The sequence below is a fragment of the Ylistrum balloti genome, unplaced genomic scaffold, assembly GCF_031769215.1.
Source record: "Ylistrum balloti isolate Yb309-2 unplaced genomic scaffold, AGI_CSIRO_Ybal_v1 Utg369808, whole genome shotgun sequence".
Taxonomy (NCBI): Eukaryota; Metazoa; Mollusca; class Bivalvia; order Pectinida; family Pectinidae; genus Ylistrum; species Ylistrum balloti.
The window spans coordinates 2601844-2620298 of NW_026781982.1; the positions used below are offsets into that span (position 1 = coordinate 2601844).

At 35.0% G+C, this 18455-nt stretch overlaps 1 protein-coding gene across 3 annotated transcripts; it reads right to left on the reverse strand.

Annotated features, from left to right (window-relative positions):
* Nucleotides 1-299: 299 nt before the first annotated feature.
* Nucleotides 300-15552, reverse strand: LOC132544722 (UDP-N-acetylglucosamine--peptide N-acetylglucosaminyltransferase 110 kDa subunit-like). Of its 3 annotated transcripts, none has more exons than XM_060208368.1 (19): nucleotides 15292-15552; nucleotides 14678-14828; nucleotides 14188-14431; nucleotides 13978-14046; nucleotides 10924-11040; nucleotides 10547-10716; nucleotides 8713-8818; nucleotides 8362-8502; nucleotides 8062-8162; nucleotides 7513-7666; nucleotides 6338-6439; nucleotides 5615-5794; nucleotides 5304-5462; nucleotides 5021-5110; nucleotides 2900-3478; nucleotides 2303-2590; nucleotides 1998-2115; nucleotides 1422-1545; nucleotides 300-1067 (listed from the first exon to the last, which is right to left on the reverse strand). In XM_060208368.1, exons 1-19 carry the CDS (start codon nucleotides 15329-15331, stop codon nucleotides 914-916), a joined length of 3087 nt encoding a protein of 1028 aa, XP_060064351.1. In that variant the 5' UTR covers nucleotides 15332-15552; the 3' UTR covers nucleotides 300-913. The 3 variants fall into 3 exon arrangements, with proteins under 3 accessions (XP_060064351.1, XP_060064350.1, XP_060064352.1); XM_060208367.1 differs by having other exon boundaries at nucleotides 2303-2608; XM_060208369.1 differs by lacking the exons at nucleotides 13978-14046; nucleotides 14188-14431; nucleotides 14678-14828; nucleotides 15292-15552 and adding an exon at nucleotides 12130-13960 and having other exon boundaries at nucleotides 2303-2608.
* Nucleotides 15553-18455: the final 2903 nt, after the last annotated feature.

Below are 18455 nucleotides of genomic sequence, written 5' to 3' on the forward strand. Positions count from 1 at the left end.
GAGTCTGTCCAACTTTCGTAATTGCTACTTCTGAGAATTTGACCAAATGTGGACTGCATCCTCTGGGAAAAGGGTGGAGTCTGTCAAACTTTTGTAATTGCTACTTATGAGAATTTGACTAAATGTGGTCTGCATCCTCTGGGAAAAGGGTATCACTGGATGAATAAATGTATACCATCACTTAAATTTATCAATGAAGGATTAAGAGATTCAATACATTATGTATTGTAAAGATATTAAATGAAACGATGCTGAAAGCTCTTTGTTCATTGGAAAGAATTAAGACATAACTCACGATATAATTTAGAACCCTGCTTTATTCCTTACTTGCAATATGGATGAGATACACATAATATCACACAGTGTATGGACAATTACAACTACACACTATACACATGTAGGTCTCCAAAGCTATATACATATATACAAACAAACCAGATATAAATTATTTATACATAAACCCAGAATTAAATAAAAGGAAAATTGCAAGTAAAATAATAAAAAAAAATATGAATTGCATGCATCACACATTCTCACACTATCATGCTTCTCATCGTCTCGCATAATTACAGATATCTGCTATCTTATAAGAAATGGAAGGATTAAGAGAATGTTTTAACTACACATTTTTAAAACGAGATATACAGGATTCACCCATAAAATGCAAACAGCACTACATGCATGCAATGAATAGAATCGCAAAGGATTCTGTCATTCTCCCATCAGCTAAATTCCATTCAAAATTCAAGTCTTGAGCACATCTGGACATTTACACTGGTCTTCTGACCTTTCATAGTGCTAAACACTTTGTTCTATTTATAAGAAACTATCTTACACAATGTACATCAAAAGGTCAGTAGGTTACTGAACAAGCAGTCCTTCATATATAATTGTCACTTTTTACACATCAATATCATTGTACAGATAAGTGATCAGGTTCCAGTCCCTCTTCGTACCTCTGCCACATCTTGCGGTAAAGGGACTCCATGTTGCTGGCGTAGTGTTGACAGTTAAATAGGGGACTTGATAGTCTGGCCTTCCACACCTTGGCCCTCATCCCTCTCAGACTGTAATGTAAACCATGCATGATATATTGCGGTGCTCACTCTACCAACATTTTGTGAATTGTTAATTGCATTAGAAAGTGAACAAGTTTTCAAGCCAATAAAATAAGAACCTACAATATCTTTATATCTATCTTGAATTCAGCAATGTTTCACAAAAGTAAACAGTCCCCTGATATTCAAGGCTTTTAAAAGTAAATTTTGCTAAAAACAAAATTTTGCAAAGAGTGAGTAAAGTAGAAGATAAAACTTCCACTAGAACCAACTCTTTTTCATCAAGAAGGTAAGTTAAAACTACACATTTTGACCAGAAAAAGGCAGAAGAAAATGATTCAATTCTTGTTCTGATCTACTTACTACTCCTTGTTGGAGCCAAGTCTAGCTGCAACGTTGATATAAGTCTCACGTGTCTCAGCAACAAGTTCAGGACAGCCTAGTGTGTAGAGCTGGGAGGAAGCCACCCTTGATGCTAGTGTTTCTCCTGAAATACAATCATACAAATATGACATCAAGAACAAGGTATGCAAGACCACCAATCTCATTAATACAAAGTTTATCATACCTCCAATCTCATTAATACAAAGTTTATCATACCTATATATAATTTTTAATTTGGAAAAGATGGATGCATAATAACACAATCACACTTGATGAAGTATTTTGCAGAAACTCCAGGCTTTATAACGGATACCAACACACTTCAGATTCTTTGATGTGAATCAACAGTATGGCAAAATAGGTACTTGGCTCATTTTAAACCAAAGTGACAACTCAAAATTCTTCAGTGAAATCATGAAGCTTTTGAACTTTAACGATAAAAAGTGTCTCTGAAACACTTCTCTGTATGCCTGGACATAATTCTTCAAAATGATCACCAAACCTATCCTCACACTTCCAAACTGCCAAGACTAATAGATTACAGGGAATACTAACCTAACAGTGTAACCATAGGAGTTCCAGCCCAGAGTACATCCATGCCAGTTGTGTGTCCGTTACATAAGGGGGTATCAAGACATACATCAGCAAGCTGGCCACGTCGTACATGCTCCTCCTGATAAAGAAAGGAAAGACTAAAAGATCAAACTTTATCGACTAATAACGCACTGGTTGACAAAATATATTTAGAGGAAAATGATGTGTGACAAATTGTTAACATGGACTTACAGTTGTATTCAGAGGTGGATTTTGACAAGTTATGAATGTGAAGATTATACATGTAAATGGAAGACAGGTCATACCTTTGGAGCTACTGGGGAAAATATGATACGGTTGAGGCCAAGTCCAGCATTGATGGCAGCTTGTATAACATTGGGTTCCCCTACAGCAGGGAAGCGAAGCAGCCACAGAACACTGTTGGGCACACGCTTGAGGATCTCCACCCACATGTCTAGTGTGGCTGGATCAATCTTGTACAGCTGGTTGAAATTACAGTACACCACCGCATCACTAGGTAGACCATACTGACTGCGAGCAGTGATGATGATGTTTGTAGGCACCTCCTCTCCTGTTGCAGACTTGTTGTTTGTCTGCAATATATTATATGTCTATAACATGTTATTGTTGACAGCTACAGATAATACTAAATAAGAGACCGGTGACAGATTTGCCACAAAAATATTTTTACTGACTTTATCAAATGATTACTTTTAAAATGTATTTAAAACATTAGTGTCTGTTCTCTCTTCATCATTACTTCAAACCAGCAAGCCAGCAGGCATATAACAATCACAAATATTCAGTCATGCATCTACAATCAGATTGCAAATTGAGGTAACAAAAACAATTTGTGTTACAGAAATCATGTTAGAACCACTATGTCTAAGTTCTGTACACACCTGGGTTGTCGTAACTCCATTCTGGATGCCAACGTTGTTGATGTAAGAGTAAGGCATACTGTTCTGTATCATAGCATCAAGGATTGGTGTTACCTGTAGGTTCATACTCTTGAAAGTAACCATCCCACGTGATCCATCAGCCTCATCTGTTGTGAAGCCCTTCTCACAGTTGTTTGTTGTGTAGTTAACATCACCAGTCTTCATCAATGGCTCCAAGTCAACACCATTGTAGACAATGTTATTGTCAGACGCTTCACCATTCACCTCCTCCAATACTTTGTCCGTTAGATGAGGGAACATCTGTTTGTGGTCACCCACAAAGAATGTATCGGCCATGTAAGCAAGCTTCTCTGAGTACTGGTCAGCAAGATTGAGAGGAGATGTGACCTTGTCAGTAAGAATGTAGTCCATGAAGGATGCCCCACTGGTCCCTGGGTAACCCAGCCACATCACCTGTACAGGTGCAGGCCTCAGGGCAAACAGTTCATTCCTAGCTCCCTTGGTGTAGCCGTTCATGTTAACAAGGATGTGAATGCCATCAGCATGGATCCTGTCAGCTGCTTTACCATTGCATGGTATCTACAATAGAAACATGTCAATGTTTTACAATGGAGCAGAAACATTTTGTATTGTAGACATATAATGATCAGCAATATGAATGTCACACATATTTAGATCACTGAAATAATAGCTATGTAACCAAGATATAAAATTTCACAGCTGATAGTCATCTTATTGATAATTCCCTCTGCCTCAACTACTATCCTACTTACCTGTCTCTAATCAATCAAAGTGTTAGTCCATGTATCCTACTTACCTGTCTCTAATCAATCAAAGTGTTAGTCCATGTATCCTACTTACCTGTCTCTAATCAAAGTGTTAGTCCATGTATCCTACTTACCTGTCTCTAATCAAAGTGTTAGTCCATGTATCCTACTTACCTGTCTCTAATCAATCAAAGTGTTAGTCCATGTATCCTACTTACCTGTCTCTAATCAAAGTGTTAGTCCATGTATCCTACTTACCTGTCTCTAATCAATCAAAGTGTTAGTCCATGTATCCTACTTACCTGTCTCTAATCAAAGTGTTAGTCCATGTATCCTACTTACCTGTCTCTAATCAAAGTGTTAGTCCATGTATCCTACTTACCTGTCTCTAATCAAAGTGTTAGTCCATGTATCCTACTTACCTGTCTCTAATCAATCAAAGTGTTAGTCCATGTATCCTACTTACCTGTCTCTAATCAAAGTGTTAGTCCATGTATCCTACTTACCTGTCTCTAATCAATCAAAGTGTTAGTCCATGTATCCTACTTACCTGTCTCTAATCAATCAAAGTGTTAGTCCATGTATCCTACTTACCTGTCTCTAATCAAAGTGTTAGTCCATGTATCCTACTTACCTGTCTCTAATCAAAGTGTTAGTCCATGTATCCTACTTACCGGTCTCTAATCAATCAAAGTGTTAGTCCATGTATCCTACTTACCTGTCTCTAATCAAAGTGTTAGTCCATGTATCCTACTTACCTGTCTCTAATCAATCAAAGGGTTAGTCCATGTATCCTACTTACCTGTCTCTAATCAAAGTGTTAGTCCATGTATCCTACTTACCTGTCTCTAATCAAAGTGTTAGTCCATGTATCCTACTTACCTGTCTCTAATCAAAGTGTTAGTCCATGTATCCTACTTACCTGTCTCTAATCAATCAAAGTGTTAGTCCATGTATCCTACTTACCTGTCTCTAATCAAAGTGTTGGTCCATGTATCCTACTTACCTGTCTCTAATCAATCAAAGTGTTAGTCCATGTATCCTACTTACCTGTCTCTAATCAATCAAAGTGTTAGTCCATGTATCCTACTTACCTGTCTCTAATCAATCAAAGTGTTAGTCCATGTATCCTACTTACCTGTCTCTAATCAATCAAAGTGTTAGTCCATGTATCCTACTTACCTGTCTCTAATCAATCAAAGTGTTAGTCCATGTATCCTACTTACCTGTCTCTAATCAATCAAAGTGTTAGTCCATGTATCCTACTTACCTGTCTCTAATCAAAGTGTTAGTCCATGTATCCTACTTACCTGTCTCTAATCAATCAAAGTGTTAGTCCATGTATCCTACTTACCTGAGACAGATCTATGAAGTGTTCTGCTTCTCTGGAAATTTTAGCTCTGAATGAGGTTCCATCATCCGGGCTCAACGAATAGCAGAATATCTATAAGAAATAGAACATGGGGTATGAACATCTTTTCTCCATCACCCAACAGTTTATCTATAAATACATATATCTACATAATAATGTATACAATGATCTACCTCACTATGCCCAATTTCTTTATATTCTGCTCATTACAGAACAACACCCCAATGATACATATCAGCTGTTTTAATTTTAATTGGTGACACACCTCTACATTTTTCCGGTCATGGAAGCCTGGAATACTCTGCATCAGGTGAGATGTTGGATGGTTACCAAAGTCAGAACTGACATAACCTATCCTCAGTCGTCCACTACTAGCTCTTGTGTCCTGCACGTGATCATATGCCGGCTTGTGCAACACATTTATCTGAAAATTAATTAAACCATCAATTAAGCATTTGGAATAATGACAAACTCATATTACTGTTTTTATATAATATTTGGTCTTGAATGATAAGCATTTTAACATATCATATTCTATTATAAATCACACACAAGTTCATCAGTTCAGAAGGTTACCTTTTCTAGACAGAGGTTGGCATGTCGCACAGCAATGTTTTTCCTCATCTGGTGTGTGAGTGGGTACAACATACTGTGGTGGGGATGTACTGAAGGTAGACGATTTTTCTCCAACTGGTCCTGGACAATTCTTACTAGTCTTTTCATCCTCACACCATAGTCTGTCCAGTCACAAACGATCTGGAACAGGTATAGGAAGCAACATTAAAAGATTTGTTGAAATGTTTAAAAGTTTAAATGAAGAAAAACAATCAAACAAACAAAATCCTGGCAAGCTACAATACAAGTTTTAGAGGTGATTTCCTTTCAGAAACTATAGACACCATCAAGATTACAGAACATGTCAGAGTTCATCAAATTTCTTTTTGAGAGTGGCCAAGGTTACAGTATATATATCACAGGTGATTACTTACCTGTAAACAGTGGTCAAGGTTACAGTATATATATCACAGGTGATTACTTACCTGTAGACAGTGGGCAAGGTTACAGTATATATATCACAGGTGATGACTTACCTGTAGACAGTGGTCAAGGTTACAGTATATATATCACAGGTGATGACTTACCTGTAGACAGTGGTCAAGGTTACAGTATATGCATATCACAGGTGATGACTTACCTGTAGACAGTGGGCAAGGTTACAGTATATATATCACAGGTGATGACTTACCTGTAGACAGTGGTCAAGGTTACAGTATATATATATCACAGGTGGTTACTTACCTGTAGACAGTGGGCAAGGTTACAGTAGGCATCAGGAAAATCTGGTTTCAGCTTCAGTGCTGTTCTATAAGAAGATATCGCCTCTGGGATGTTTCCAGAATCCTGAAAGTTTTTAATGTATCGTATGAAAAATACCTCCAATGAAATTAATCCTCAGCATGACCATATATAACATAAGTGAATCATATCTTGTTGATACCTAATTCATGACAAAACTTGCATCTTCTGTCTAATCCAGGGAATCAAATTTTACACCCAAGGAATTTGATTACATCAGAATGCAAAATCACTTTAAAAATTTTCTCTTTTGAATGCATCTCTGAATCTGTGTAACATCCGCAATGACAAAATCAGCAAAATTCATCCCAGTGCCTTACAATGTCTCGATTTTGAAATACTGTCTACTTAACTGATCAATTCAACATTTTGAACAAGATAGAACACAAGTAGAGTAAGACAGTTGTTTTTCACCCTAGCTAAGTAATCAAGATTGGAACAATGGAATGAACTTTGCTCTGTATTCATGCCTGACCGCTGTACATTTTCAGTAAACAGAAACACTGTTAACAAGATTAATGCTGAAATGAGTATAAAATTTGCTTGTGTTGTATTAGGGTCCATTGATTGTTATACACTGTATGATATTATCATAAGACTAACCTTTTACTACAGCATCTAAAAGTATGCTAGTGGTTTCAAAAGGTCTATTTTTCATATTAAATTTGTAACAATAAACAAATGAACTCATTTCAACATCAGCTACCATGTCTGAAATCCATCAGAAATATCAAGTGATGCCCTCGACATACCTGTACATAAATTACTGGAGATAGCCACTGTAAAATCAATTACAAGTATGGAAGTATGGAGGTGTGTATGCAAGGTAGTTTCAATCACACATGTCAACAATGAAAGTGATAGTATACCAAATTCTTCTCATAGTGTACACAAGGCTTATGTTTGTTTAACTGGATCTTAACAGTATCCACAACCTAACAGTTTGGATTAACTTTTCTGTCTACATTCTGTTGTCATAATGTTATTCAATAAGAAAGCATAAAATTGAAAGTAATCCATCGTACTGAGTAGCTTTTAATGTATGTGTACATGTGTATGGGTAGCCATTTATAAGAACTTTTATGCAAGCTTGCATATAAAGCCATAGGAATACCAACCTTGTGTATTGATGCAAGGTTACTGTGAGCATCAGCGAAGGCAGGGTTGATCTGAATAGCACGCGTGTAACACTGTAGCGCCCCCTGGATGTCCTGCATCTCCTTCAGCGTGTTACCCATATTGGAGTATGCATCGGCAAATGTTGGTGAGATTCTGAAAAGTGAAAAAATATTCATTCTTTGAAATAAAAACTTGTATTTCCACAAGTCAATCATGAAACATTTCTCCCTTAAAATATGTCTTAAATCAAAATCTAGTATAATCCTATTACACTTTAATCATGAAGAAAACCGAGACATTTTCCTTCAAACATTGACATACATTTGAACTTCCATAAATAATTTATTTGGATTACCACAATTTTTAAATATATTTCACAAAGTATAGATTTTGACAAGGAACAACAACTAAAGCCACTGTTGTCAATCACATATTATTGTAAGAATATGTTACTTTTGCCCACAATCTAGCAGAATTTCAAACACTCAACCTTACAACCAACAGGACATGTTCTTTATGTGAACCAACACTAGATAGTTTGTGTTTACCTAATGGCCTCCTTATAATGCATAAGTGCTTCATGGAGTTTACCCTGTTGTTGCAACACACTAGCCAAGTTAGAATGTGCCACAGCAAACTCTGGATACACCTAGAAATGAAGTCATTATAAAAAGTTTATAAATCAAGACCAAATTTGGTAATAATATCAAAGTTTTCTACTTTATATCATTTTGTTCATCAATATAAAAAAAGTATTCAGTTATCATAGATTAAGGGAAGCAACTATAATGAGTCACACAAAAAAAAGGAAGATTTACAATTCTAAGAGTAACCCAAGTGAAGTGTACCTCTAAGGCCTTAAGGTATAATCTTGCAGCCTCTTCTGTATTGCCCTGCTCCCTTTTAATATTGGCCAAGTTGTTCAGGGAATCTGCATGTGTTGGACACAACTTCAGAGCAGTGTTGTAACATTCCTCTGCCTCAGCCACCTTTTGATACAAATGTGAATTGTATGATGTATAAAACATTCCTAAAAAACGAATTTTCGTAGTTTATGTGACACTTCAAGACACTCCAAATTTACAATTTTCGTTACGAAATATGACTTCTTATAAAGTTTCTAATTGAATAACTTTATTATATCTGAACGCCAACAAGATTTACTTATCGATGAAACATTTCATTGTAGTTTTTCTTACCTTTCCTTTCTCTTTTAGAGCATTGGCCAGGTTACAATATGCATCAGGAAAGTTTGGTTGTAGTTTTATGGCTCGCTTGTATGTGTCTATTGCCAGATCAATTAGCCTGTGAAAATGTAAAGAAATTAATAAAACAATACTCTTTCTACACTGTATTTAAAGCAATACTCTTTCTACACTGTATTTTTAAAGCAATACTCTTTCTACACTGTATTATATAAAGCAATACTCTTTCTACACTGTATTTAAAGCAATACTCTTTCTACACTGTATATATAAAGCAATACTCTTTTACACTGTATTTAAAGCAATACTCTTTCTACACTGTATTATATAAAGCAATACTCTTTCTACACTGTAATTTTTTCAATAAAACAATACTCAATCTACACTGTATTTTTAAAGCAATACTCTTTCTACACTGTATTTAAAGCAATACTCTTTCTACACTGTATTATATAAAGCAATACTCTTTCTACACTGTAATTTTTTCAATAAAGCAATACTCTTTCTACACTGTATTTTTAAAGCAATACTCTTTCTACACTGTATTTTTAAAGCAATACTCTTTCTACACTGTATTATATAAAGCAATACTCTTTCTACACTGTATCTAAAGCAATACTCTTTCTACACTGTATTTAAAGCAATACTCTTTCTACACTGTATTATATAAAGCAATACTCTTTCTACACTGTATTATATAAAGCAATACTCTTTCTACACTGTAATTTTTTCAATAAAGCAATACTCTTTCTACACTGTATTTTTAAAGCAATACTCTTTCTACACTGTATTTAAAGCAATACTCTTTCTACACTGTAATTTTTTCAATAAAGCAATACTCTTTCTACACTGTATTTAAAGCAATACTCTTTCTACACTGTATTATATAAAGCAATACTCTTTCTACACTGTATTTAAAGCAATACTCTTTCTACACTGTATTATATAAAGCAATACTCTTTCTACACTGTATTTAAAGCAATACTCTTTCTACACTGTATTTAAAGCAATACTCTTTCTACACTGTATTTAAAGCAATACTCTTTCTACACTGTATTATTTAAAGCAATACTCTTTCTACACTGTATTTAAAGCAATACTCTTTCTACACTGTATCTAAAGCAATACTCTTTCTACACTGTATTTTCAAAACAATACTCTTTCTACACTGTATTATTTTAAGCAATACTCTTTCTATGCTGTATTTTCAAAGCAATATTCTTTCTACACTGTATTATTTAAAGCAATACTCTTTCTACACTGTATTTAAAGCAATACTCTTTCTACACTGTATCTAAAGCAATACTCTTTCTACACTGTATTTTCAAAACAATACTCTTTCTACACTGTATTTTTTAAGCAATACTCTTTCTATGCTGTATTTTTAAAGCAATACTCTTTCTACACTGTATTATTTTAAGCAATACTCTTTCTATGCTGTATTTTCAAAGCAATACTCAATCTACACTGTATTTTTAAAGCAATACTCTTTCTACACTGTATTTAAAGCAATACTCTTTCTACACTGTATTATATAAAGCAATACTCTTTCTACACTGTATTTTTAAAACAATACTCTTTCTACACTGTATTTTTAAAGCAATACTCTTTCTATGCTGTATTTTCAAAGCAATACTCTTTCTACACTGTATTATTTAAAGCAATACTCTTTCTACACTGTATTTAAAGCAATACTCTTTCTACACTGTAATTTTCAACACAATACTCCTTCTATACTGTATTTTTTTTTAAATCCCTTTTTGCGAATGGTTAACTGAAACATAAGAATTATGATCTAAGCCTAACAACCACTGTTTAGTGTTCCTACCCCTGTTCATAGTAAACACAAGCCAGATTTCCATGGACCACTGCATGATTTGGACTGAGGTTTAGTGCTCGCAGATAGGCAGCTACAGCTCGGTCAAATATCTTGGCTTCTTTAAGAACATTTCCTAGATTGATATATGCATCCAGGAAGTTTGGGTCTAAAGCCACAGCCTGAAATTCAAATGTACCATTAAATAGTGTTTACTTAAATATACAAAACAAGCAACATTTTTTAAAACCTTAAAGATAATTTAAAAGTTCCCTTGGTATGTAAAGTTTTCTGAAGTTAGTTTAAATATCACATTTTGTTTTTAGAAAGCACCAATACTTAACACAAAATGTATATCAGAAAGATTTTTGTACATCACATGTACCTACCTTTTCAAAATGATGAATGGCCAACCAGATTTCTCCCTGAGCATTGAACACACATCCCAGATTGCTCCAGGCCACGGCAAAGTTAGGTTGTGTTTCTATGGCCTTCAAATAGCATGCCTAAATGGAGAGGAGGGGGTGGGGGAGAAAAAATACTTAATTAGATAAAAATACATTGATATTGTAGTTGCGCAAAGATTTCGCCGCAGGGAAACGTCCGCAGAGCGCAATTTATGCAACAACAGTTTGAAAAAAGTCACAAGAGCCATAGATTAGAAGCAATACACTAAATATTAAAAGATGACTGACATATCAAAATAATCAGAAGATTTCAATTTAAACCCCCACTTTTTTATTAAAACTTTTGCTAAAATCATTGGCTCTGTGAGGAAGACCAGTGTGAAACCAGAGGCCAGATCATCGTTATATCTACAAAGGTAGATTAAAGTTTACTTTATAAATATCTATGTACAGGATTTAGTTTCAGAAAAGATTATGATGACCTGGTCTTGAAAGTTTCATTCTGTTCAGTAAACTGAGCTGCAAGAAGACATACTTGCATATTTCTAGCATGTATTTTCACAAAATAAAACATTTTGTTTTTTATCTTTTCTATATGAATTGGAATAAATCAGCACATAAATCTACTGTTGCAAACTAAATACAGTTCTGCTCATCTGCATTCATATCCCTTGAAACTTATGAAGAATATCTGAAAACTAGAAAGCAAAGAGATTTATACATTTGAAAACAGTGTGGTTGATCTATACAAGTAAGTCTTTGCAAGCGACCGCTGGCGCCTTACGCAGCGCATTTGGGAAAGCGCGCAATAAAAATTGGGGGGGGGGGGAAATAACAGAAAAACTGGAGAATAAAATCTGAAATTTAAATAAATATCAGATAATTTCTCTTTGATTTGGTGCCTTATTTGCCAACACTTTCCTTATAAGCTTTTTTTAAAAAATCAAAATCATGAGTGTGCCGAAAAAATGAGAATGCAATTAACCTCAAATAATTTGGATTGTTTTTGTAAAGAATTAAAGTTTCCTTAAGATCTTGAAATGAAATTCTGTTTTTCAATTTTTTGTTTCTTTTTTTTTTCAAAAGTTACATTTACTCACTGGAACTGCACCCGATATGAATTCATTGTGAGGATAGTATACAATACCTCTTAAGCTTTCACCCTGAATGGGTAGTACCAGTATTTACCATTGTAAAGCATACCCGTCTCTGGCGTCTCCTGTCAGCCAGCCGTCATTATGGGCACACAAAAACCTGTTTGGTACGTTTTGATCGATACTGGCATCACAAATATCTAGTACGGAAATTGTAAAGAAAAAATTGAAATTGGATTAATGTAAGATGTGAAATAAACATTAGTAGCTCATACAGTACATTCAAACATAGGTTCCAAATGTCACTTCCATTACTTTTTTGACGTAGTTTTTTCCACTATATAATTGAATTTTGTTCACATCTGCTTTATATCACATCATTTGGAATGTACTGGGGTGGAGTTATAGGAGTATTTTTAAAATAGCATTTTAGAGATACATAACATCCTGGTGACTGGAGCGTTTTGTTGAAAGCTCGACTATTGATGACATATGTAAACAGCCTAGTACACAGATCTGACAATCTGAAGAGACTTGTGCAATGGGTTGGATTATTTAAAGCTACTGTCAGCTCAAAATTATTTGTTTGAACATCTATCATTTGTAATGCAACAGAGAAACATAGATTGTGAAATATGTCAGAATAGATTCTGCTTTGTAACTTGGGTTTTAATGAGCTTGAAAAAAGTCAGAAAAATACATGCTAAAATATCTTGTATGCATAATATTTCTCAAATGAGAGGCAATATAAAGCAGAATGTACTGTACGTGGAAAGTCAATTCAGGCGTTATCACATCAACAGTATAAAAATCGAACAACTTCTGAGGAAAATTACATGGAAGAAAGTATCAGATGTTTATATTTGTGTCGCTGCCATGAAGAGGAATACATGTTCCTATCAGTGTAACGTGAAATCAACATCTCTGTGATGGGTGTACAAGGACAAAGTCAAGGTAGAAATAAGGGCAACTCAGTCGCACTACATCCATCCAGCATGCCTACACAAAACACAACAAAATAGTCAGCGCAAGAATCCACAGAAATAGGCCAATGTTCTAACAAATAAATGAAAATAAAGAAAAAACCTTTCACTGTCACAAAACTATTGAGCTGCAGAGTTGCAGTCAATGTCTTGTAAAAATAATAATAATCTACTGATTTTTAATATCTCATTTGTTCAGATCAGCTGCTGATGTATACGCAAGAACAAGCATATATTTTCTAAGCAGACTTTGTCTTTGTACTGACCCTCACAGAAGTCCATGGCCAACTCCTCTTTCCACTGCAACATAGGCTATTGTCTAAAAATTGATAGCAATATATTCAGTCATTACATGTGGATTTCTTTTCTCAATATCTGCAAACTGTCATACAATTATTAGAAAGCTAGAAATCTCGCAGAACATAACATAAATTATGTCATTTCTGCAAGATATACCATAAAAATGTTTAATTCTGAATGTTTCTAAATTGTACAGATATCCACAGTTGTCTGAACATACCACTTCAAAACTTTTCCATCATACATCATGATAGCCTTTGGGCAATTTACATCTACTTGATCAAGTAAATGTCTGTCTGCAGCTTGAAGGTCAACAACACATCCAAATGCGACTAATAAATCAGAAAGTTTTCAATACATTTTTCTGTTCTCTCCAGAACTATCAAAGTTTTGCAAGATTTTAAATACATATTGATAGAATTTTGATGGGGATTTCCCTTATTTACATGTTTTTGTACCAACAAGCTTCAGATCCTGTGAATAATATTTTCCAATGTAAAATACAAGATAAACTGATAGGAACATGGTCCCTCTTCATGTTATGTTGTCAAAAGTTCTCTTGAATCACACTGATGCAAGACATAGACAGTGGTACAGATGCTGTTTGCCCTGATCCTAGTCCCTGTGATCTTTACTTGCCATTAGAGATCAAAACATACCTTGGCTTCATCAAGTCTTCCTAATGCCTTCAGCAGATTCCCAAGGTCACTCCTCACACAATACAAGTCCTGAAACAAATGTCAGCAATTTCATAATGATGTAATCTTATTTCAACAAATCTTGCAGTTAATATAATTGTGATTCTACAACAAAAATTGAATTATAGGCTGGATTTTTTTCACATGAGTGACAGAAATTATAAAACTTACTGGATTATACTGCAGAGCAGTTACATATGCCTGCACAGCCTGCTCCATGTCTCCAGCTGCTACTAATGCAGCAGCCAAGTTAATGTAGCCATCAATGAAATCTGGCTTTAATCGGACAGCATGTCTGTAGTTTTCCAAAGCTTCCTGGAGTTGTCGTCTTTCCTTGTATACATTTCCCAAATTTGAGTAAGCCTCTGCCAGCATAGAATTCTGCTTAATAGCAAGTTGGCTGAAATAAGCTGACCTGTGAAATTAAAAAATTTTAAATCTTCAACCAATAACTACTTAGCATGGTCATGACAATGTATAATAGAAAAAAATGGTGAGAATAACATTATGCAATATAAATATTATAATTTAATAATTATGATATGTGAGAGAACACCATTATGTAGTGGCTGTTCTGAGTGAGCTAAAGAGAAATTCTCCCCAGCAGAGTTGGTAGGATACTACACTGACAGATTAACATGATGTTTCTGTTGTTTATTACCTTTCCAGTTTGCGACACTGAAAGTGTATTGAACTGAGTAGTAGTAATACTCCAGTGTTGTCTGGTTCCTGTCTCCATAACTGCATGCAATGTTGTTCTGAGTTTTCATAATCTCCGGCCTGGTATTCTCTGTGTGCCAGCTCGGCTAAACCTGTGGGATAAATGGTACACCATTGATTAATTTATAAGCCAGTGTTTCTTTCCAATATAATTAAAAGATCAGCCAAAGCTGTTTGTAATCAACAATATATTAATTATTGATTAAAGCAGGCGCAGACAACTCCTCGTATTATTCTAATAAAATCACAAACCGAATGAGCCATATCTGGATATCCTAGTATTAAAAATGTACGGTGTAAAATTCAAATTCCTACATGATGGACACAAACAAAACATAACAGCTAATTCGGTGAGAACCGGGGTAACCCAGGATCAACAGTCTTATTAGCGGAATATATGACCCCCCCCCTCCCCGCACGGTTCCCGGATACTAAACCACAAACGACATCATGTTCTCTTCCAAAGTATACGATGTTTATGAATGGCGTTTACAATAAATTGTGACAGAAATGGTGTAGTATAAGTCATACATTCTTGTCCACGACATTACTTACCTGTTGTATCGTGAATGTGTGCCATTGGCATCTCCTTCATAGTCTTGCAAAAAGGGATGTTTCGTCCGTTTGGGAAGACAAAAGTACAATGCCCGAATGCCGTTCAGCGGCTCAGCGCCAAACAAATTGTGGTTTAAACACCAATAAAATGTTCCAAAAGATATTTCCAATATCAAAAATTGCTAACAGTCTCACAAAAAAGTCAAGTGTTATGAATAATGTCCTTTGTATCCGGAGCTTCCTTCTTTATCAGATACTTTTCTTCGAGGTGTCCGTAGTGTGACGTCACGAAATATTTTTGCAATTTCCAGATGCATATTTCTTTCAGTGACCACGATTGTAATCACATCTGGCGTCTAAAGTATCGATCACAAATAAATAAGAAATCAGATATAATTATTTCTTAATAAATGAAGTTGAAATAAAGATCAGAATACTCATATAAGATTAAAAGATAAGAAATAATACAGTTTTAGCATTACAATATGCTGATTCGGGGCCCATTCCCATTTCTTTACCTCGTGGACAAGTGACGTCATGGAATTTTAGCCTTATAGCATTAGACTTGCTCTAGTTATTTATGTCCACGTTACATTGGCCATCTACGTGCTGTATGTATTTAGGTACTAAAGAGATGATACGAATATTTTCATTACTATTTCAGAGAGAGAGAGAGACAGAGAGAGAGGGTGGGAGAGCGAGAGAGAGAGAGAGAGAGACAGAGAGAGAGAGAGAGAGTAATGTATCGTGTGTATGTGTGTTTGGTTCTTTTCTTTATTATCAATAGATTCGGCAATATTGACAGAGACGTATATATGATATGTGATATATACGTCTCTGATATTGAGAATACATTTTAAAAAAAGAGCAAAACATCACGTACTCTTACAAGTTAGATGATATGTCAGATAAAAGTTTAAGAGATATTTGAACAGGCAGTTGTAAATTTGATAGAAATTATAATGACAAAAAAGAGATAACAAAACTACTACCAGAAATATTGCTAAATGGATTCATGCGACATTCCCTAAAACGACTCCTACTTGAAGAACACATACTTATCTATATATCCAGAGACATATATACGTCTCTGATACATCTAATACTTATAACTTGGCTTTAGTATTTAGCCACCCCCACAACCCCCCATTTTTTAACCGACGAAAGAAATATACTACATGTGCAAAGAGAATATTCTGTATTCAAAAGTACTTTCAGTACTTAAAATTAGTGGAACAAATAGTACGCAGTGGACTGTTAAACATTGTTCATGACCTATATTATCACAGATATAGAAGTCCATGCTGATATTGATTAAAACTTTCCAAATGAAATTCAAAAAATGACAGTCTCTTAGTGTAGAAAATTATATACACCATCCAAAGTACATATACACTTACCAGGGAGATGTGAGTCTGCAAGAGGGAGGTATAATCATGTACCTGCTTATGTTAATGAGTATACGTACGTGCATGGTTCTAACTTCATTAAAACAAGACAGACACATCCCTTCTGCAATGCACGCTCTCACTTGACTTCGCTTCATTGCCGAGTGATACGGCCAGGTAAGTTTCTCCCAAACAGCTCTTTAATTGATATACTGAAGTATAAAGCTGTGAATCTGAGATCTTTCTGAGATCCTCACTCATCCATCCCGTGCATTTTCTCAACCCCATCATTTCTTATCTCAGAAACTTTCAGTAATGGTATCAAGTATCTCCACATTTATATTTGTTTGAACCAATAAACCATGAACTGAACAGTCGTACAATTTATTACGTGTCACTATTTTGATATTTGACTGTGGCAGTCAGTACCTGTTGTTCGTTAGCAGGACTAACATTCTTTATTTTTTAACTTATTATAAAACAGAACTTATAAATAACTACACGAACGGGATATGGTTTTCATTTTTTATACCACGCTTAATTTAATGCATTATGTTCAAGTGAGCTAATTTTCAAAAGGTTTTCACTATCGGAAAAGAGTATCTTATTAAGAAAGTACTTTCTTCTTTTGATTCGCTCCAAATTATTTCAGAAAATATCCGATGAATTTATTTGTTGGACTTCGGTAGAACATAAGCTTTGATACGATCCTATTGTACATTACATGTCATGTGATGTATAAATACCCTAATAACATTATTTTCAAATGTGTTATCAAAAGGTAAAGTAAAAATATATACAATATATTGCTTTGGCCCAGTTGTGTTAAGTTTTTTTTTTCTAAATTGTTTCTTTTTTCTATCAATCTTACTACTTTTTAGAATTGTCATTCGAATGATAAGCCACAACGTGTAGCCTTCAGATATTCTCGGTGATGTATCAATTTACTAGTTTTCAGTCGTATTATTTCGGGAATTTGGGAATTTTAAACAGAAATTACGAAGATCGTTACGGTTAAAGGTAGGTAACTCTTACAAAACGAAGGCATTTCTCACTAGATGGCGATAAAGCTGCTGTTACGATCGCAGTGGGTCTAAATTTAGTATGAGGATCATGTGACTGGATACCCCAGTCTGATAAAGTTAGGTGCTATCGTGGTAGGCAGATAGCCGATGAGTACCCATGACAAACAGAACTCCTTTTTACTGAGAACATGACAATGAAGAAAACCAACAGGACATAGCGGTATACAACAAAACCTTGTTTGTAAGTGTGTGCATACGATCCATTTAAAACCAACAGTTGTAAATGATGATATGACTCATATTAATATCAAAACATGTGACCAAACAAGACTAAAAGTTAATTAGTCACGAAAATCGTCGATGTGAAACTTTCTGGGTGTGTATTGAAACTTTTACTTGGGGAAAAATAGTAAGTTTTTTGCTAGATATACATTTCGTGTTTTGGCAAGTTCTGTACCCACTTTTGGATAGTGATGCCAACTGATGTAAATAATACATGATACACCCTGGGGCCATTGACCGCTAAATGTCGATGGAGTTAGTAATGTATATGTAGAGAGTCTCTGTTCCAAGTAGTTCAGTAGCAGAGTAGATCTTACTGTATCTTATTATGCTCTCACTAGCCCCGCAGTATATTGCGGCTAGTATTTACCAGGGTGACATATCCCTCCTATAGGAAAGAACTCGTTTTGAGTTTCCAGGGGTTACAGCGATGCTTGTGGGACATGGATGATTATCATTACCTAGTCCC

Excerpts from the sequence above, each read along its gene's own strand:
- LOC132544722 (XM_060208367.1), bottom strand. The coding sequence starts at position 15,331 with ATGAAGGAGATGCCAATGGCACACATTCACGATACAACAG. Across the intron at positions 8,163-8,361 it reads TATACCTTAAGGCCTTAGAG|GTGTATCCAGAGTTTGCTGT; the intron begins GTACACTTCACT and ends CTTCATTTCTAG. Across the intron at positions 5,795-6,337 it reads ACCTTGCCCACTGTCTACAG|ATCGTTTGTGACTGGACAGA; the intron begins GTAAGTAACCAC and ends TACCTGTTCCAG.